Below are 22729 nucleotides of genomic sequence, written 5' to 3'. Positions count from 1 at the left end.
CTAACGATTATTTTGATAATCGATTAGTTGGCCGATTATTCTTTCGATTAATCGATTAATCGCCGGCGCTCATTCGGTATTTTAAACTTAACACAGACTGTCAGGACGGACCTTTATGCAAAAATGGAAATGCTCGCGTGAATTTGTGGCATTTATAGATAAGGATATGACCGTAAACTGAACGTTTTTGCGCTGAGGACGCACACGCATCTGTCAAAGCGCCTGACAGGGCAAGCCATTACTCTTATGCATTAACTTAAAGCTTAAAATAAAGAATTATCATGTTTTGGGCAGCTTGGATCACGTGCTTCTCCGGCAGAATCTCATTCTGTTTCCTCCACTATTTTTAGATGCATTTTGTCCATAGAAATGCATTATTCAGTGCCGTAATTTGACTAACCAGCTGAAGTTGGACGTGCACTGTGGGCAGACCCGATTAATCGATAATGAGAATCGTTGTCGATGATTTTCATAATCGATAATAATCGATTTTATCGATTAGTTGTTGCAGCCCTAGACCTGACTTACATTTCACTGCTGGTTATACTCTGTATAATTGTGTATGTGACGAATAAAAATCTTGAACCTTGAATAGTACTTGAAATGTCCTGGTTAAAGACCAGCAGGTTTTATAGGCTCGTGCAGAGCTGATTTTATTTCACTGTAAACATGTAGAATGGGGATGGGACTGCACACCATGGGTTGTAAAATCGTCGAAAACATTTTATGGAAGACAGAAAGAGAGTTTGGCATACTTTGTTAATACGATGGACACGGCGTCATTTAGGATGCTCTCTCCAAACACCAGCATATTGAGCACAGGATCCACGTTCAGAGCGTTAAATATGGCGATAGTGGCGACTGGATCCACAGCGGAGATCAGAGACCCAAAGGCAAAACTGGAGAAAAAAAGGGCAAAAAATGAAGGTACGTCAAATTCTCTTAAAACATTTTGCTCAACAGTTTCGGAAATTGCCCAAGCCAAATACTCACCTATCAGTCATTGTCATCTTGTAAATAACATCAGCCTATTGAAGAGAAACATGGAAACATAACAGTCATAACCGTTGAGAAATCATACCGAAGGAGCTGTTAAGGTGTGCCAACTAGTCGAACTAGATAAACCACTTAATGAACTCTTTTATACGTCTGTTTACAAGGAAAGATATGGAAAAAGCAGTTAATGCCTAACAAAACAGAAAGAGGATACCTGTCCCAGGAAATAGATTCCTCCTCCCACGATGAAGGCTGAGATTGCTGTTCCAAAAACGGCAAATAATGTGATCGAGCCTATGTTTTGGAAGAAATTACCCTGGGGAATAAACAACTGATTGATCAATCTGTTTTATAAGTATCACAGTTACATGTATATTAAAAGTTGATGACTTGAGGCCAACCAATACCACCACAAAACTATTAATAATGTTGCATTTACAAAGTTCTGTAATGGACTTGTAAGGGAGAGGCCACACACATACTGTAGCTAGAGGTTATTACTGGTATATCATATACTGGCAAATGTTTTACAAAGTGCACTAAACAGGCTTTGTTTCAGTTTGCTAAGTAAAGGACAGTTTGTTGGACAGTAACTGGTGAGTTGGGATCTTTTTTGAGTGATTCACTGAAAGAACCGGTTCATAACAGTATTCTGTTGTGAACTGAAATACACTGGTCAAGCTGTATGTTTGTTCTCATGTGAAGAGAAAGCAATAGAAAGACATCAGTTTCAATTCAGCTTCTTTCTTCCTTCTGAAAATGATTAATATTATAGTATTGCTTACCTTATGTAACGAGTATCCAGACTCAAAAATGATTGGAGGTAGAAGTAATAGGAAAAACATATTGGGACGAAACATCTCTTCTTCCTGTGACAGAAAGAAAGAAAAAGAAAAAAAATGACCATGTGTACTTGAACAAGCAGACTCACATTTTATGTTTCTTTTTGGATAATGTTCAAATAGAGTTGAATACAATATTGTTATTATTAATAGTAATAACACGGTCGACTGCAAGACAAGATTGGTTGTCATGTTTATGTCTCATTATTTCACTTCCTTTTTAAGTGTCCTTTCATTTTAACAGATTTTTATTTTTTAAGTTTCATTATTTAGTCATTCATTAAATTAAAATAAATGATTTTGTATAAAAATGTTATTTTGGTAACACTTTAGTAGAGGGACCAGTTCTCACTATTAACTAGTTGCTTATTAGCATGCCTATTATTAACATATTGGCTGTTTATTAGTATTTATAAAGCACATATTCTGCTTGACCATATTCTACATCCCTAATCCTACCCAATACCTAAACTTAATAACTACCTTACTAACTATTAATAAGCAGCAAATCAGGAATATATTGAGGGAGAAGTCGTAGTTAATAGTGAATAAGTGATCCCTATTCTAAACTGTTACCGCATTTTCTTTATGCTCATGTGCGGTAAGGCAGTCTAAATGACTTATTCTGAATGAAATGTGTTGTATTAAAAATTATGTGTGTGTGTGTAATGTGTTTGTGAGTGTTTATACTATCACACTTTATTTTTAAGGTCCAATTCTCGCTATTAAATAACTAATTATTAACCATGAATTTTGCCTCAAACCCCTAATATGCTGCTTATCAATAGTTAGTGCAGTAGTTGTTAAGTTTATGTATTGGGTAGGATTAGGGATGTAGAATATGTGCTTCATAAGCACTAATAAACAGATAATATGTTAATAATAGGCATGCTAATAAACAACTAGTTAATAGTGAGAATTGCTCCATATAATAAAGAGTTACCATGTATATGTGTGTGCATGTAAATACATACATTATACTTCAGCATAAAGCAGAACTGTGTTTCTGTGATATACTGGTATGTGTGCAGAGAGAAGTGTGCACAAAGACACACTTCATGCATTTAACCACCAGTGCACCACATTTAATCATTTGCATGCTCTCATTCTTCAGGTTCCTGTGCAAGGAGGCCTTGCTCCACCACATTTTCTTTCAGTTCCACAATGATCCATTACGTATGGCAATCAATGAACAGTTTTGAGAACAGCACAGAAATATTAGACAGATTTGGATGTGTGTAGGTGTTAAAACACGTGAACCCAAGGCTCTGCATGAGAACTAAAGCTGGTGGTCGGTGGCTGTTAACCAAGCGTTCTAGCTTGTTGCAACAATCAGTGATAATGCAGCATTTCTTACAATTGCATCTCAAAATCTTTCTTGGGACTGATTTGAGTGGTTACAATCGGCAAAATGTTGTTGCCTTATAAAATAGCTCAAATCAGAAGTGTGTAAGTATGTGAATGCAAACACTTTTAGCTATGCAAGCTCGATTTGAAAAAAAAACATGTCAGAACACTTTTTGTAACAAAGGAAACGCACATTGCATTCGCACAGCTGTCGCAAGGCCTGCTACAGTTGACATTACTGTAAATCAGAGGAGCCCAGACCAATCCCATGATGCATTGCAACAGGCTCTGAGGAAATTTTCATTTGTAAATACTGAACAATACTGACACATCATTCATTTTTAATTGGATGGAACCCAACACTTATATGCCATGTTTTTGTGCTTATCAAGTTTTAGTTTTAAACGAGTTTTAATTAAATGTTTAGTTTTTTTTATTTAATGTTTAGTTTTAAACATCTTTTTAATGAAATGTGAAACAAAACACTTGGGAAATGTTATTAACACCAAGAGCTAAACGGAAAGTTGTTGATGAAAGGTCTACTCATGCCTCGAGCGAAACAAAAACGGCTTTCAACATGTTTGTATGCTTTAATGGAAAAGCCAATGAATATCGATTTCATGTTTTAAAGGGACAGTTAATTCTGACATCAATTGTGGTTTCAATCTTATAAGACCTTGTTCATCTTTAAAACAATACAAAACACATGATATTTCTAATGAAACCTGAGCGATTTCTGTGCCTCTGTTGAAAGTCCTTGATGCTTTATTAAGTGTGCTTTAATGCAAGTCTTCTGAAGAGACACCGTTACTTTACATGATAAACAGATTTAATTTTGTATTGACATATAATTACATTGAACAACACGCAAGTTTTGGTATAATGGACTTTTAATGAGGAGACAAATCACTCCGGTTTTATTAAAAATATATTAATTTGTGTTTTAAAAATGAAAAGTCTTATGGGTTTGGAATGGGACGAGGGTGAGTAAATCATTGTCATTTCCAGAATTTCCATTTTTCTCTAACTTCCTTTACAGAAGGGAAAAAGATACACTACAAATCTTTTCTCTTGTTCGGAGTCTTCTGTGGAATCCGTCATGTGAGCAGTATTAAAGTGGTGCATTTGAGAAAAAGATTAGGCTGCACATGGAAAGCTCTTTAAATCACCCACTTAACAGGTTTTATTTCACTTAGTACGAAGCTTTAGGAGGCCGCTGCCTATGTAGACAACGTAGAAGCCGACTAGGGCTTGCTGAAGGCTGATTTCAGTCGATCCGTTCAGCACTAAACATGCACATCACATGTTCAAAGTTTTGTCAAGACAAGTGCTTGCATGTGCATCGGGTGTGAAGCCGTGAGCATATGGGCCGAGGGGTAAAGGTACACTGAGTCCATCTGTAGCAGTGACAAGACAACAGCATGTCGTAGCCTCAGGAGGACAAGCTGCTGGCAAGAACCAGCATGCTATTCTGAAGTTAGCCTCAATCAATCAATCGATCCAATTTATTACAAACTCTTTTTTTTAGCTCGGCTAAAACGGTCACTGATTCCTGCAAACAAGACAAAACATCTCCCAAAATAATCCCCATCTTCATTTTGTAAAACAAGAACAGTACTAACTTTGAAATGAGTCGGAGATGATCATTAGAATGATTTTAAATCAAATGTACCAAAATACCATGACCACACACTACATCTATAAAGGCAGCGGTCCTTAACTCAGTGCTTCATAGTAGTGCTGTCACATTCAGTTCATTGAGTTTTGCAAGCTTGCAACATAACTTTTGATAGTAGTTTTACTATTAGCTTGCGCCAGTGCAAAGCTTCTTTTGGCATTAAAATTGTCAGGTTTTACTTAAGACGCGCAGTGATGACTTGGCGCTGAAAAGGCATGGACGCAGTTATTTTTGTGCCTGACTTTATTGAAGACACATTTCGAGGACTTTCCCTTCCTCCCCAAAATATATTTTTGCATTTATTCTTGGAGTGTAAATGTAGACAAATGGGTTACATGATAATGGTTAGTTAGTTAGTTATTGCATTGATTAATAACTAATTAATAATTTTAATATTTTGTATTTGTATATAAAAAAAAGCTAAAAAGGTAAACAGGTTTTACTATAGCGCCAAAACTGCTATGAACATTACTACTATGTCCTGTCAGTAAGGAAGAGGTTAATTAGAAAAACATTTTTAAAAATACCTTTGAATACAATTTCACAACAGTCTTACTCATTATCAAGACTGTCAGATATTTATGAATTCTGGAGTTTAGTTTAAATATATTGATTTTTTTTATATTAATATTTATATTTAGAAACTCCAGAATTCATACAAATATATTCAATTAAAATTCACGGTAACACTTTATTTTAGGGTCTCTTAATTAGTTGCTTATTAGCATGCATATTACTAGAATATTAGCCATTAATTAGTAGTAATTAAACACATATTAATGCCTTATTCTCCATCCCTAATTCTACCCAATACCTTACTAACTATTAATAAGCAGCAGATTAGGATTGTATTGAGGGAAAAGTCATAGTTAATAGTGAATAAGTGTTCCCTATTGTGAAGTGTGACCAAATTCACCAACACCACTGGACAAGTATCTTGTCGTTATGAAATAAGTATGAGGTTGTTAACATTGTTAAAAAATTTTTGTTTTTTAAATAAGCGTCTCATGCTCACCAAGACTGCATTTATTTGATCAAAAATACAGTGGAAACCATATTACTGTGCATATAAGTTTTAATACCTTATTATATATATATATATATATATATATATATATATATATATATATATATATATATATATATATATATGTGTGTGTGTGTGTGTATTTTAAAATATAATTTATTCTCTTGATGCAAAGCTGAATCCCAGCCCTAGGGATGGGTTACGATCATCAGCTACAGTAATTGTCCAACCACCAATTAGTCGACTGTCAAAAACAGATAGTTTTAATATTTTTCTCGTGTTTGTTCCGATATCTCTAATGCCTGCTGTGCTTGAACAGTTTGCATGGTAAACCCCTTCCAGAGACGAGAGTTGCATCTGTACATTTATGCCCTGTAAAGCACAGATAAAAGACTTTTTTTTATCATGTCTTGCAGCACACCATGAGGATTGCACTTTAAGAAGGTGTGTATATGGAAAGTTAAAAATAATTCCACTTCTGAAAAATCATGTTGAGACCCCCACATTCTCTTCATCCAGCTGTTACTGACAGACCTGCAAACTCATCAGAGAAAAAAAGGTGACAGTGTTGGGGGGGGAGATGGTGCAGAATGGGCGACGCCGACACTGTGAATGCATTAGCCTTGCACGTTCGCCAGATTCTAAATAGACATTGTTTACAAGTAATGCGCCGCATCCAATGCAACAAGACGTCAAATTGCTTTGTTACACTGTATTACTCTCGCATCAGCTGTTGTCTAAACAGTCACATCTACCCACATCAACACATCAAAAACGCTTTAAAAGTAGGGCTACATCCAGCTGACTTGAATGACTGCTGCGCACACGACAACCTCCATAACGTGTCGTTAATCAGGGTAGCTCAGAATTGGAGTAGTAGCCAGAACTCAGGGCAGAGCACCTGGCTTAAGTTAGGGGCTAATGATAAGGTTGCAAACTAAGTTGGCTATCTGAAATACTATATACTTACGTAGCAAGCTAAACTTTAGTTAGCAAGACGGTCAGACAATGCAGGAATTAACATTACAACTAGCTAACAATGTTAGATGGCTAGAAAATTTGCTATCTCAGGGCTTGACGCTTACCTATTCCCCAAGGAGCACATGTGCTCCTAAGTCAAAAAATTTAGGAGCGCATTAAAAAAATTTAGGGGCGCAATGCACATTTTTCAAATTAGGCGTTTTAGCTTAATAAGGGGATACAAAGAGACATTTACAAGCACAATTATTTAATTTATCAGAATACAGAAAGTACACAAGGTTTTTAAATAATTTTACTTCAGACACTTTAATAGGCTAATTATGTAATTAGTTATAATCCTATTAAACTGTGTCGGTATAAAATTTTCACAATAATCATTGAAGCTTTTGTCACGGTATATGTTTTTGTTTTTAAATCATAATATATAATTTCTAAGTGAAAAAAAGTGTTGTCCTCCTAACAGGTTAAATAACTTTATTAAAGATAATTTACTAAGACTTTTATAAAAAATACATGAAAATATAAAGTAAACAAGTGTTTCAAGATTAGAGTGCAAAAGATGGTTCAAATGAACGAAAGAACAATAGGTAAGTTAGTCCCATTTGTTAACATTAGTTAAAGCAGGTTAACATTAACTAAAAATGTGCAATAGCTAATTGTTGCAGTAGTTAATATTCTTTGTTAAAAAATACAACTATGTTAGTTAATGTTAGCTCCATTGAATTATATTAAGACAACTTTTGATTTTATAATGTATTATTAAAAGTTGAAATTAAGATAGCATTATTAATAAATGCAGTCATTGTTTTTTTCATGTTAACTAATGTAACTTGTGTTACTGAACAATAATAACGAATCAGTCGTTGATATATAGATAGGCCCGCTGTTCTCTATTATAGATCAGTGGATGGGCCATGTTTTAGCTTAGAAACAATGTTTGAAAATAAATAGCTCATTAAGTCTTTAAGTAAGAATTACTTGATGCTATTGTGAAGACTAAAGCGAATATAAATATCTAAATGACTGAGTGTGAAACATTATTTACACAGTTTTAGGAAAGTAGCGCAGCTGATTTGTTTACTGGGTTACCGGGGTAACGGCAGCGGCCGCGCCCTCTAGTGGCGAATGTGCGTCATTCAGCGCGTCTTCACTTTAACTCGCTCCGCTTTTCTTCTCATCTGTGCTCATTTAAATTAAACCGTTGCCTTTTTAAAGTTCTTAAGTAATCATATGAGGCTGCATCGCAATTTTTCCATAAATAAACAGAATAAATTAATATGTTTGTTATAGGCTACTGTATAAGTTAGGCTGTTTTGTATTTTGTTTTGTATTCGCACTTGTGCTCCTAAATACATTTTCCAGTTCGCACACATCTATTTTTAGCCGCAAATGCGAGTGAAATGCTCGCTCTGTCGAGCCCTGTATCTTGCTAACGGAAATTCCAGCATTGGATCCGCTTGTATTGCTTGCTATTAAGCATTTTGCTCGAAGCATAGGCTAACTGTATGAAAAAAAAACCGCTAACTTAGCTGACGTTATTTGACTTAAGCAAACAAATATCTGTTGTTTAGCTCCAAAAAGACTGATTTACCTTGAATTCAATTTCCATCAGAGTTTCCACATTAGGTCAGGTGTCGCTTGACAGGCGCGAACACAGATGGCAGTGTGTTTCAAGATCCTGAACCAAGCGCTGAGATTCCGATTGGTCCAGAAAAAAATGTCATTTATAAGAATTGTCCAATAATGGCCTGCATGGCACGCAAGCCCACCCCCACCTCCCTCTCTTGACAGACGCGAGCTCAGTAGAGATTCCGATCGGCCCAGATGTCAATTAACGCAAGACCCCCCCCCCCCCCCCTAAAAAAACTCTCCGGTTCTACACGATTCACGTGAATGACCCAATTGACAATAAAAGCGGCGATTGTCGCCGAAAAGCGACAAGTTTGCAGGTATGTACTGAACTCAAGAACACGGTGCCCTAAGAAAAGTGCTCGGATGAACCGAAATCACACATGATCTTGCAAAATTACTTATTTTCAAAATCTACTAGTTGGCTACCTAAATGACTAGTCGGTTTTGAAAATCTGTAGTTTTGTACACTTCTTGCAGAACAGAAACACCTGCTCATGATCTCAGAATCAGTGCTCTGCAAACGCAGGAAAGAGTTGAAGCACAGTTCAGAGGGGATGAAGCAGAGACACGCTCCAGTTGAGCCCTTCATCGAGAGGGTCTCTGGTTACCCAAACACAGCCAGAACTGAGGGGCCCTCTTGACCTTTAGACTTCCTGAAACAATAGGAAGCTCTGTCCTCACAGAGCCTGGCATCACCTCACTTCCCAGAAAAAAAAAAAAGTTAATTAAAGCCTGAAACACCGAGAGAGATGAAAAGGTGGAGAGAGGAAGAGAAAGGAAAGGCATGCATGAAAAGAAATGGGAACTAGAGAAAGAAACAAAGAAATTGTGAAGCTGAGAGAATGAAACAGGAAACAGAAAGAGAGTGAAAATGTGAGAAGAGGAAGGGAAGGGGGAAGCACAGGACAGAAGGAGGTATGGCACATGGAATCAATTCCTCTGCTAGTGTAACCCAGGTTACCAGTGGACAGAGACAAAATGCACTTCAAATTAAACAGAGTTAAAGTATAAAAGATCATACTTTCAGATCAAATATAAGACTGCAAACAAAATAATTAATTATATAGAAATGGAGAAATATAAATATTGAATGTTATAAATATGTCCAATAGCGTTATCTCCCTTTACATAAGCCTCCAATGAGATCGCATTTTGAGTGACGTCATGGAAAATTCCGCTATCGCGGCACTTTTAGAGAGCAGCGCCTTCTAGAACTTTCTTTTCTCTGTGAACCTCTGACGCGAGCAGATGCTTGTGCTGCTCCGGGAGATTTGAAGCTCTGATTGAGTCGAGAAATTGATGTAAGAGTTGTATAAATGCCTCTAAATCATTTATATGATGACGATGTAGAAATAAGTTAGCAGTAAAATGAGTGAAGTGATATGATTGTTCACGTTATGTGTTGACCGCATGTCAATGACGCAATATTAGCGCGAGTTTAAACGCTAATACAGTGTGTGTGTATATATATCTCTAACGAAGGATTCAGAGAGAAGCAGTTTATGCCCGAGAATGACATTTTGAGAACGTGTATCATCTGGAACTTCCCTGGTTCTTCTGATGTACATGTAAACGAGTTCCTTGGTGAGTTAAAATAGTTTCAATAATTTCAGTATTGTTCAATAAGGTTCATTTAGGATCATATTAAGTGTTACATCAAATTATTGTTTATTTGGTGCAGTATTAATGGCAAATACAGCCAAGTGTAAAATGGAAGATGTAATTAGGCATTTATGTGAAATTAATGCCATGGAATGCAATGTATGGGTGTTAAATAAGATGCTTACCAGAAAGTATGCAAAAACGTGTTTATTGCACAGACAATTTATTGCATAAAGACAATTTATTGTACAGAGTCTTGTAAATGGACATTATTTGCTGTGTTTTATTAGAAGTTGTGTATAATCTGAATTGATTCGTGTATATAGTGTCAAATGCTAATTGTTTTTTTTTTGGGCCTTGTGTTTTCAAGGCCAGGTTTTTTTTTGTGTTCTTCTGCTTTTGTTTCCATGTGAGTGCTGTGATGTCCAATTGATGAGTGTGATCCGTCCTGCATGTGAAATCGAACGAAGTGTGAATCATTCCTGAAGTGTGGACTGTCTCAGCTCTTCCTGTGTGTGTAACGGTGGGGTTGGACTGGCGAGCCGCCCGTTTAACGAATCCTTTGAATTCCCTGTTGAAACTGAACTTTCTCGTCTTTGAACGGTAGGATTAGAACCACACATCAATTTATTCTGTTCCATCCAGGGCAGAATAGGACGACTGAATTAAGTGCCTCACGAACTTTTGGACTAAGTTTACGAACTGATCTGTTCATTGAGAAACCTCAAACTTTTGGACTTTCAAATTTTGTTTTGTTTGTTTCATTTTCTATTGTTTTCCTTACGCCTGTGTGAGGTTATATGGTCCATGTTCAACTAATCAACTAATCAATAATTTCATTCTAACAACAAGGTAAAAGAAAAGAACATTCAGTAAATTCAAATTTGTTCTTACCTCATCCTTTTGTTTTGAGTATTCATTGCTGCTGTATCATCTCTCTCTCCCTGGACGAACCTAATCTTTTGAGCCCACTGGTCCATTCGTAAAGTTGACACAAATTTATCACGTGTAACGGGTTACAAGTAAAAGTGGCGAGTCAGCTAGCCAGGAGGAGAGAGATTGGCCTGCAGCAATAGTGACAATATAAATATATTATTAATTATTTATATACTCAGCAGAATATTGACAACATGGATATTGTAAAAAGAGAGAATGTAGATGTCTCAAATGCCGTAATAGTCAGCGGCTTAACATTAACTGAAACAGATCAGGACTTAGAAGCATGGTTGTTGAGATATGGCAGCATTAGTCGCAACCTTCTCATTGATGACCCAAACTCCGAATTCCATCAACATGCCATTATAGAGTTTACTTATAGCTCCGCTATGAAAACACTAATGCCCCTTCTGCCCGTAACAATGGTCAGTACGTCAAACCCAGATACCACTTTCATAGTGCGTGCCTTAAGCTGTGTCTACCCTCATGTAGATAGTGACAGAGCCACTAAGTTGTATTTGGAAGAACTACAAAATATTGCTAGCGCTAGTGGAAAGTCAATTGAAGAAGTGCTCAAGGAGGAGTTAAAGAGAATGAAAGCTGGCTGTTCTGTTGCTGAGCCCATAGATGCTTCAGGTGATAGAGTTGAGTATCCACATGCTGCAGACTCTCAAACTCGTGATAGCAGCACCACCAGCTCACTGGATGGACCGTCGTCCCCAGCCAAATTACAGAGAGTGACCACAGAACAAGTAGCCCCTTCCTCAATTGAATCTGAGACATCACAAAACCTGTCCAAGGAAAGACCCAGCAGTAGAACTAGCCATCCTGCAGCTAATGTGTTACCCCATCCAGTACTCACAATGGACATGATTGATCCACCCAGCGTGCAAAAAGTTGTAGTTGAACACATCGTCAGAACCAACGACACTGCTACATTACAACCTGCCTCTTTCCGTCTCAGGTCTTTCTCTGGTAAAGTTCCTAGGCCAGTAAACGAGCCAGACTTCGACACATGGCGGGCAAGTGTTCAATTTCTATTAGATGACCCCTCCATTTCGGATTTGTCTCGCACAAGAAGAATACTTGATAGTCTGCTCCCTCCGGCAGCTGATGTCATTAAACATGTGAGTCCCCGGTCCTTACCTCCAGTTTACTTGGAGTTACTAGAGTCAGTTTACGGATCCGTGGAGGATGGAGATGAGCTGTTAGCAAAATTCATGACCATGCTACAGAACCCAGGAGAGAAGCCCTCCAGTTATTTGCACCGGTTGCAAGTTATGCTGAGCACTACTGTAAGGAGAGGAGGCATTGCGGAGAGTGAGCAAAACAGCTGTCTGATCAAGCAATTCTGCCGTGGATGTTGGGATAATGGGTTAATTTCCAGCTTACAGCTAGAGAAGAAAAAGATCAACCCACCTTCTTTTGCAGAGATGGTAGTGGAAATTCGCACGGAAGAAGACCGGCAAGCCTCAAAAGAAGACAGAATGAGAAATCATTTTGGATTGAACAAACAGAGTAATGCCCCCAAAATGAGAACTGCTACTCATCAAATGTCAACATACTCCCATGATGCAGTTGGTGGAGCAGCTGAAGAGGTGGATACTATGAGGGCTCAAATATCTGAAATTAATGCTCAAGTTGCTTCTATGCAAACCTCAACTTACCAGAAGTGCAAGCCTGATTATTCCAAAAATTCTGAATTTATCCTGCTAAAGAAAGAGCTAGTAGAACTACAAGCAGAAGTAGAGGCTATGAGAACATCCATTTCTGGTAAAGTGCCAAAAGAAACCCCAGCAGCTAAGGAAATAGCAGGATTGAAGAAGCAAGTGGCAGAGTTAAAGGCTCAGTTGTCAGCCCCTGAAATCCCACAATATCGGTCCGGGAAGACGGCAAAATTCCAGCATAGGCAAACCGGGAGAGATGAGAACAGTCAACTCAGAAGTAGTTCAGTGACATCCACTCGTCCTCGTCCTGGATACTGTTTTAGATGTGGTGAGGATAGACACCTAGCCATCAATTGCGAAAATGACCCGAACCCTTCTAAGGTAGATGAGAAGAGGCGCCAGTTGAGAGAAAAACAAGCCCAGTGGGACCTAAAGAACCAAGCCACTACTACTCAGTTAAACACCACGCAGTCTCTGTAGCAGGGCATATGGAGACTGGGACGAAGCATCATTGCCCTAAAAGCAAACTGCCAAAAGGACTAATTGGAATGAAATGCACTGCCCAAATCATTGTAGACGCAATTGAAGTGAACTGCCTTTTAGACACTGGTTCCCAGGTGACTACAATTCCCTTGTCATTTTACAAAAATAACTTGTCTCATCACCCCATGAAACCCCTGGAATCTTTGCTGGAAGTGGAGGGAGCCAATGGACAATCAGTGCCTTACCTTGGGTATGTGGAGTTAACTTTAATGTTTCCCAAAGAGTTTCTAGGAACAGATGCTGAGGTTACCACACTAGCACTGGTGGTCCCAGATTTGGTAAATATACCACAAGTCCTCATCGGTACAAATACCTTGGATGCACTTTACTCCAGTTATGTACCAAAAGAGAGCCCCAAATCAGCTTCTAAAGGGTATGCAGCTGTACTGAAGACACTTGATGTGAGGCATCGACAATCATGTGCCAAAACCCTTGGGTGTGTGACATTAAAAGGGGCAGTCCCTGAAACTGTACCAGCAGGGTGCACTGCTGTTCTTGATGGAGCCGTCTGTCTGAATTACCTTCCAGCAGAAACACTGACTGTTATAAGTCCTCCCACCATATCTTCTCTGCCAAGTGGTCTTTTAGTTGCTAGTGCATTGCACGCCTTACCTGTGAAACGTTTCTTCTCCTTGCCTGTGGTAGTCAAGAATGAAACCCAGACTAACATAGTAATCCCTCCCCGGTCTGTGATTGCAGAAATGCATGCTGTCCAGCAGGTGATAAACAAGCCATTAACAAGTGATGTTTCTGAAACATCAGAAAGTCCTCAGATAACTCTCGATTTTGGAGACTCCCCACTGCCCTCCGAATGGAAAGAACGTATATCAGCCTTGTTAAACTCTATGTCTGAAGTTTTTGCTTTGAAGGAAATGGATTATGGACACACTGATAAGGTGAAGCACCGAATTAAACTGAGTGACGAAACTCCTTTCAAGCATAGAGCTCGTCCCATCCACCCACAAGATATTGATGCCGTCAGGAAACATCTACAGGAGTTGTTAGCAGCTGGTATTATACGAGAGTCTGAGTCACCATTCGCATCCCCCATTGTAGTGGTCCGAAAAAAAGACAACTCAGTGCGGCTATGTATTGACTTTAGGAAGCTAAACTCTCAAACCATACGAGATGCGTACGCACTCCCAAACCTAGAGGAAGTGTTCTCTATGTTAACTGGTTCCAAGTGGTTTTCTGTTCTCGATCTAAAATCCGGGTATTACCAGATTGAGATGGATGAAGCGGACAAGCAGAAGACAGCGTTCGTATGCCCCCTTGGTTTCTGGGAGTTTAACCGTATGCCGCAAGGGATAACCAATGCGCCAAGCACATTCCAGCGGCTCATGGAGCGCTGCATGGGTGACTTAAATAGAAGAGAAGTCTTAGTTTTCATCGATGATCTTATCATCTTCTCCGAAACCCTTGAGGAGCATGAGCGCCGCCTGATACAAGTCCTGAATCGTCTAAAAGAATACGGATTGAAGCTCTCACCCGAAAAATGCAAATTCTTCCAAACATCTGTGCGCTACTTGGGCCACATTGTCTCCCAGAATGGTGTAGAAACTGACCCATCAAAAATTGAGGCCATTAAAACCTGGCCAAGGCCCCAGAACCTTCGGGAACTAAAATCCTTCTTAGGATTTACAGGATATTACCGCAGATTTGTTAAAGATTTCTCCAAGATTGCAAAGCCGCTCAACAATCTTACAGCTGGCTATCCTCCGGTTCGAAAGGGAAAAAAGAAAGATAAAGATCATACTTACTTTAATCCAAAAGAGTTTCTGGGTGACAGATGGACTACCGAGTGTCAACAGGCATTTGAAAGCCTCGTGGAAAGGTTAACCTCTGCTCCTGTCTTAGGGTACGCAAATCCTTGTCTGCCTTACCTATTGCATACAGATGCTTGTGCTACAGGACTAGGAGCAGCCTTGTATCAAGAACAGCAGGGACACATGAGAGTCATAGCATTTGCCAGCCGTGGATTAACAAAGTGTGAAGCCAAGTATCCTGCCCACAAATTGGAATTTCTGGCTCTCAAATGGGCAATCACCACAAAATTCCATGACTATCTGTATGGGGCAGATTTCACAGCGGTCACTGATAGCAATCCCCTCACCTATGTCCTTACGTCTGCCAAACTAGATGCTACTAGTTATAGATGGTTATCCAGTCTCTCAACCTACAATTTTAAGATCCAATACAGAGCTGGAGCACAAAATCAAGATGCGGATGGATTGTCTCGTCGTCCCAATGGTGAACCATCAGATGATTGGGAATCTAAAAAAGAGCAAGAACGAATCAGACAGTTCACTCTATATCATCTTGGAGATCTTGAAGGCAACACCAAGACAATCTTACCTGAAGTAGTGGAGGCCATCTGTGAAAAGCATCACGTCAATCAATCCCATGATTCTCAGTCTTTCCCGTTGACCTTGGTAGAGTCTCTGAGCATGAACGCAAAGGTATTACCTCCAGAAATCCAGGAAGAAGATGGCCATGGTCTCCCAGAAATTCCTTGTCTGTCTGAAGAGGATCTGATCAGGAAGCAGCGAGCTGACCCTGAAATTAAAGAGGTAATTGAGTACTTGGAGTCTAACAACAAACCTTCAAACTTAAAATTCCACTTACCTGCTGTAACCTTGTGGATGAGACAATGGAACAAACTGGAGCTGAAGAATGGGTTGTTATATCGGAAGAGGATGGATGGAGACAAAGTGTTGAACCAACTGGCTTTACCTGAAGATCTTCGAGGAATTGTACTTACCAGTCTTCATGATGACATGGGGCATCTGGGTCTGGAGCGAACTCTCGATCTTCTCCGTTCCAGATTTTATTGGCCGAAGATGGCAGCCGATGTGGACATAAAAATCAAAAAGTGCGAGCGCTGTGTTCGTAGGAAGACTCCTTCACAGAAAGCAGCTCCCTTGGTGAATATTCAGACCCATAGGCCTTTAGAACTAGTTTGTATGGATTTTCTGTCGCTGGAACCAGACAGCAGTAACACCAAGGATATTTTGGTCATCACAGACCATTTTACCAAGTACTCTGTTGCTATTCCTACCCGTAACCAAAAAGCACAAACAGTTGCTAGATGCCTATGGGATAATTTCTTTGTCCATTACGGTTTTCCAGAAAAGCTGCTCAGCGACCAGGGGCCAGATTTTGAATCTCGTACCATCCAAGAGCTATGTAGAATTGCTGGCATCCGCAAAGTGAGGACCACCCCCTATCATCCTAGAGGGAACCCGGTGGAACGCTTTAATCGGACTCTCTTACAGATGCTAGGCACCCTGGAGAACAAAAGCAAAGCTCATTGGAAAGATCACGTCAAACCATTGGTGCATGCTTATAACTGCACCAGGAGCGATGTAACTGGATACTCACCATATGAGCTAATGTTTGGGAGGCAGCCTCGACTGCCGATCGACCTTGCTTTCGGACTTCATACCAACTTCCCATTACAGTCCCATTCGCACTATGTGAAATCCCTAAAGAGTAGATTGGAGGAAAGCTACAGAGTTGCTTCTCAAAATGCATCCAAAATAGCTGACCGGAACAAAAGACGTTTTGACAGAAATGTAGTTGCTTCTACACTTGAACCGGGTGATCGAGTCCTTGTGCGAAATGTCAGATTGAGAGGGAAACACAAGTTGTCAGATAAATGGGCCTCTGAGATCTATGTGGTAGTCCGGAAAGCAGGTGACATGCCAGTATATACAGTCTGCCCAGAAGGGAAAGATGGACCAGTCCGCACATTACACCGCGACCTTCTACTGCCTTGTGGGTTTCTACCCCTGAATGAAATTGAAGGAACAGACCCTCTGAAAATTCGTCATAAGCCTAGAACCAGATCCCACTCTGCACATGAAGCGGTTCCTCAAGAACATCTGAGTAGTCAGTCTGAATCAGAGGATGACTCTTATATTGGAAATTCAGGACGCCAATTGGAGTTTAGTACGAAAATTATTTCACCTCCAGAACATCCTATGTGCGTAGAGAACTTGCCTGAAACCGAGTTTCTCAATTCCCCTGCTGCTGTGGTAGAACCTGTGAACGAAACCTTACCCGACACTGGAACCCTTCCGGCTGCCGTAGACCTTGTAAAAGAAACCTTACCTGACATCAGACTAGAAGAGGACTCCACAGATAATCAATCAGAAAATGAAGAAGAAAATAGTATACCTGTTCAAGATGGAGACACTGTTGAAGTGGAGAACTGCAGAAGCAAATGCATTGAAAGTATTGCGCCCCCAGAGTTGTTAGCACCTATGAATGGAAATGTGCTGGAGTTTTCAGGTCTGTCGGACACTGTGACGGAGGAAACACAGTCCAATGACACAATCTCACCTGCCCAGGATGTTACAAGTAACCAGCCCGTTACAGATGATAACCTTGGAGCTATTGACACTAGACGTTCCAAAAGGCAGCGTGGGCCTCCTAACAAATTCCAGTATCATAAACTAGGAAATCCCCTAACACTAGTCATTCAGTCCTTACTGCAAGGGTTGAGCTCTGCACTTACCACTTCCTTGGAAGAATCCACATCCATCAGTGATCAGTCCTTGAATATGTCTGGTGCTTTTCCTATAGTGGTGACAAGTCAACCCCAAGCATGCCCGAGGACGTGCCTGAATTCAGAGGGGGAAAGTGTAACCCAGGTTACCAGTGGACAGAGACAAAATGCACTTCAAATTAAACAGAGTTAAAGTATAAAAGATCATACTTTCAGATCAAATATAAGACTGCAAACAAAATAATTAATTATATAGAAATGGAGAAATATAAATATTGAATGTTATAAATATGTCCAATAGCGTTATCTCCCTTTACATAAGCCTCCAATGAGATCGCATTTTGAGTGACGTCATGGAAAATTCCGCTATCGCGGCACTTTTAGAGAGCAGCGCCTTCTAGAACTTTCTTTTCTCTGTGAACCTCTGACGCGAGCAGATGCTTGTGCTGCTCCGGGAGATTTGAAGCTCTGATTGAGTCGAGAAATTGATGTAAGAGTTGTATAAATGCCTCTAAATCATTTATATGATGACGATGTAGAAATAAGTTAGCAGTAAAATGAGTGAAGTGATATGATTGTTCACGTTATGTGTTGACCGCATGTCAATGACGCAATATTAGCGCGAGTTTAAACGCTAATACAGTGTGTGTGTATATATATCTCTAACGAAGGATTCAGAGAGAAGCAGTTTATGCCCGAGAATGACATTTTGAGAACGTGTATCATCTGGAACTTCCCTGGTTCTTCTGATGTACATGTAAACGAGTTCCTTGGTGAGTTAAAATAGTTTCAATAATTTCAGTATTGTTCAATAAGGTTCATTTAGGATCATATTAAGTGTTACATCAAATTATTGTTTATTTGGTGCAGTATTAATGGCAAATACAGCCAAGTGTAAAATGGAAGATGTAATTAGGCATTTATGTGAAATTAATGCCATGGAATGCAATGTATGGGTGTTAAATAAGATGCTTACCAGAAAGTATGCAAAAACGTGTTTATTGCACAGACAATTTATTGCATAAAGACAATTTATTGTACAGAGTCTTGTAAATGGACATTATTTGCTGTGTTTTATTAGAAGTTGTGTATAATCTGAATTGATTCGTGTATATAGTGTCAAATGCTAATTGTTTTTTTTTTGGGCCTTGTGTTTTCAAGGCCAGGTTTTTTTTTGTGTTCTTCTGCTTTTGTTTCCATGTGAGTGCTGTGATGTCCAATTGATGAGTGTGATCCGTCCTGCATGTGAAATCGAACGAAGTGTGAATCATTCCTGAAGTGTGGACTGTCTCAGCTCTTCCTGTGTGTGTAACGGTGGGGTTGGACTGGCGAGCCGCCCGTTTAACGAATCCTTTGAATTCCCTGTTGAAACTGAACTTTCTCGTCTTTGAACGGTAGGATTAGAACCACACATCAATTTATTCTGTTCCATCCAGGGCAGAATAGGACGACTGAATTAAGTGCCTCACGAACTTTTGGACTAAGTTTACGAACTGATCTGTTCATTGAGAAACCTCAAACTTTTGGACTTTCAAATTTTGTTTTGTTTGTTTCATTTTCTATTGTTTTCCTTACGCCTGTGTGAGGTTATATGGTCCATGTTCAACTAATCAACTAATCAATAATTTCATTCTAACAACAAGGTAAAAGAAAAGAACATTCAGTAAATTCAAATTTGTTCTTACCTCATCCTTTTGTTTTGAGTATTCATTGCTGCTGTATCATCTCTCTCTCCCTGGACGAACCTAATCTTTTGAGCCCACTGGTCCATTCGTAAAGTTGACACAAATTTATCACGTGTAACGGGTTACACTTGCAAAACTAAAAATGTCCAACTTGCTTAGGAAAATCTGTGCAATCCTCAAAGTGCAAAGTGCAGTGGGAAAAAAGTGCAATCCTCATTAAAACATGCCCAGGTGACATTAAAATAAAATAAGATTCCATTACAATGTCTGGATATTTATTTATTTATTTACATATGTATGTATGAATCATTTTTACCCGTTAATTCTGGATATTTTCCATGGAAATAAAGTAATTTAAGAAAGAAAAAGAAAAAAAAATACAAATATACACATACATACATACTATGGTAAAATTCACATTATAGCTGCTAATGTACTGCAAATATTTATTTTCTTAAATAAAGTCAAATAATATTTTCATGTTAATATTCATATTACAGAGACCATTCCCATGTGTCGACCTGAGGTTTGATGTCTAGATCAAGGCAAGGCCATAACGGTAATCACTCACTGGCCACTCCTCGGTGTATCTTTTGTCACCACTCCCATTAACAAATATAGTTAATCACGGTTAAATATTTGAGTACTTAAGGCTGCTATTAGTAAGGAGCGTTTGATGCTAGTCTATTGTACTTTAATGCATGTGCTTGTATGATCACCGATCACTCAAATCACAGACGTGGATATGTTCACACGGCATCATGTTTGTAAAACATACGTTTTACATAAGAGCTTTTACTGTAACTTTTAATCAATTCAGTGTGCTCTGAAGTATCAGTTTCTTAAATGAAAAAATGAAAAGTTTTGATCACCAGTGTAATGCTCAAGTGTAACCTTCATAAAACAGGGTGGGCAAAAAGGTTCAAAACAGTAAATAACAAAACAACTCTGACAAAGAAACAATTAAATGCTCTTCCTATTTTTGTCAAGTTTAATAACAGTAACATTATATAAATACAGTAACATTATATAAATTAAAGATTTTTTAAACTATGAACAAAATCTAAAAACTAAAGTTGCCTTTACATTTTCTTTGTGACATACTGCCAAGTATGGTGACCCATACTCTGAATTTGTGCTCTGCATTTAACCCATCCAACACACACACACACACACACACACACACACACACAGCAGTGAACACACACCCGGAGCAGTGGGCAGCATTTATGGGAGCAGTTGGGGGTTCGGTGCCTTGCTCAAGGGCACCTCAAATTGCCTTAAATTGATTTTTCAAAATTCAGCAGATACCCTGTAAATAGTGAAATAAAATTATTTCATTGTGTATTGAAAATGTTTTTGAATGACATTTAGACACTTATCTGATTTTCTATATTTAAAAATTAATCGCTAAGAGCTTGCTTCAACTGGAATATCTCATTTACATTTAGTCATTTTTTTACATTTTCATTTAGTCATTTAGCAGATGCTTTTATCCAAAGCAACTTACAATGGAAGCAATCAAAACCAACAAAAGAGCAATGATATGCAAGTGCTGTGACAAGTCTCAGTTAGCTTAATGCAGAACACGCAGCAATTTACACTTTTAAAGAACTGATTGATTGATATATGTTTCACTGTTTTCAAATTCAACTCTACAAACATTCCAATCTTATTTAATCATTTTTAAACTAAATATATAAAGTTAAAGTGTGAAGACATTTATCATATTAGTGTTTAACAAATTACATCTATTTGGAAAATTAAAAACTTTTCATTAGGCAAGCCACAATTAGAAGAGGGTGGGCCCGTGTCCATCTAGACCCGACCGTACCACCACTGCTCCACGAATGAATGCTATCCCAGCACAAGTCATCACAGGACACCAGGACTAAAGGCCAACTTGTGATTGGATTACCAAAGGCTGATGTTAATATCAGGTATAAACAAGGCAAAAGTCAAACCTCCAGAAAGAGAAATGAGCTTCATCGGTCTCACCAGCTCAAGAAAATATGATCATTTTACTCCAATTTTACAGTCTCTGCACTGGCTACCTATTCAGTTCCGTATCGTTTACAAATTATTATTACTTACCTATAAGGCCCTTAACAGTCTAGCTCCTACATACCTAACTCGTCTTCTACCACGCTACAATCCAACCCGCTCCATAAGGTCGCACAACTCTGGACTTTTGGTAGTACCTAGGATAGCAAAGTCCACTAAAGGAGGTAGAGCTTTTTCACTTTTGGCTCCCAAACTCTGGAATAGCCTTCCTGATAACGTTCAGTGTTCAGACACACTCTCTCTGTTTAAATCTAGATTAAAGACACATCTCTTTAGCCAAACATTCACATAATGCATCTTATAATCTTGTACTGCAGTTACATCACATGCACATTATTATTCTTTTGTTCGGTTGAACGCATCATGTTTTGTTGGAACAGCAGTTATGCTAATTTCTCTCTATTACCTTCTCTGTTTCTGCCACGGGATTGACATCCCGAGGTGACTAGGAATTACACAAGCTTCAGTCTGGATCCCTTACAAAGACCTGAGAAGAGATGATGCCAACCCTCCAGAGGACCTCAGATGATGCTAACCCATATAAAACTAACAAATTTAGCTATAAGTTTGATCGCAACATATAATCATTGCTGTTGATAGTGTTCACCGTCTGTTTGATTGCTTGACTTTACCATATAGTTCTGCCATATGGACATCGGACTTGAGATAGACACTGATAAGCTATTACTAAATATAATGTAGAACTTAATATTTTCTGTAAAGCTGCTTTGCAGCGATTGGTATAATGAAAAGCGCTATACAAATAAACTTGAATTGGATTGAATACCTTCCAGTTGGCCAGGTGCTGCGACTCGATGATCTTGATGAACGCTCCCATCAGAATCCCTGAAAAACAAAAGCCAGATACCAACTGCCCTCTGAAGAAGTAATTAGCTGCTATATGGATTATTAACAAAAGAATAGGTTGGATGAACCAAGAGGAACAATGTTTTGTAGTTTGTGACAAACATATATAAAGAGAAATCCTTCTTCTGTGATACATAAAAGAAATGTCTGAGTGTTTCTTGTTTGTTTGATTTTAATAGACCATAGAGTAGCTCCATTGTTAATGTTTTGTCGGAATGAAAACGAGGCTGTGAGGGACAGAAGTACAGTGTGTTCAGGATTGCACTGTAGTTCAAAGTGCCCCTATCATGGATGTTTGAAAATGAGCTTTCATGCAGTGTGTAACACATCTCTAATGAATGAAAACATCCTG

General features: G+C 38.8%; 1 protein-coding gene across 1 annotated transcript in view; it reads right to left on the bottom strand.

The window, feature by feature from the left end:
• The window catches only part of LOC306859877 (sodium/hydrogen exchanger 8-like), a 49215-nt gene that overhangs the window by 21316 nt on the left and 5170 nt on the right, over positions 1-22729 (bottom strand). The window contains exons 4-8 of the mRNA XM_079401263.1: positions 22298-22356; positions 1782-1865; positions 1211-1312; positions 994-1028; positions 756-899 (exon numbers count right to left, since the gene is read on the bottom strand). Of these exons, the coding sequence (XP_079257389.1) occupies positions 756-899; positions 994-1028; positions 1211-1312; positions 1782-1865; positions 22298-22356 (424 nt within the window). The remainder of the gene's footprint in view (positions 1-755; positions 900-993; positions 1029-1210; positions 1313-1781; positions 1866-22297; positions 22357-22729) is intronic.

This window comes from Barbus barbus, assembly GCF_936440315.1.
Source record: "Barbus barbus genome assembly, chromosome: 40".
Classification (NCBI taxonomy): Eukaryota; Metazoa; Chordata; class Actinopteri; order Cypriniformes; family Cyprinidae; genus Barbus; species Barbus barbus.
Note: the sequence above shows the minus strand (reverse complement) of the source record. Positions and strands in the feature narration are given on the sequence as shown.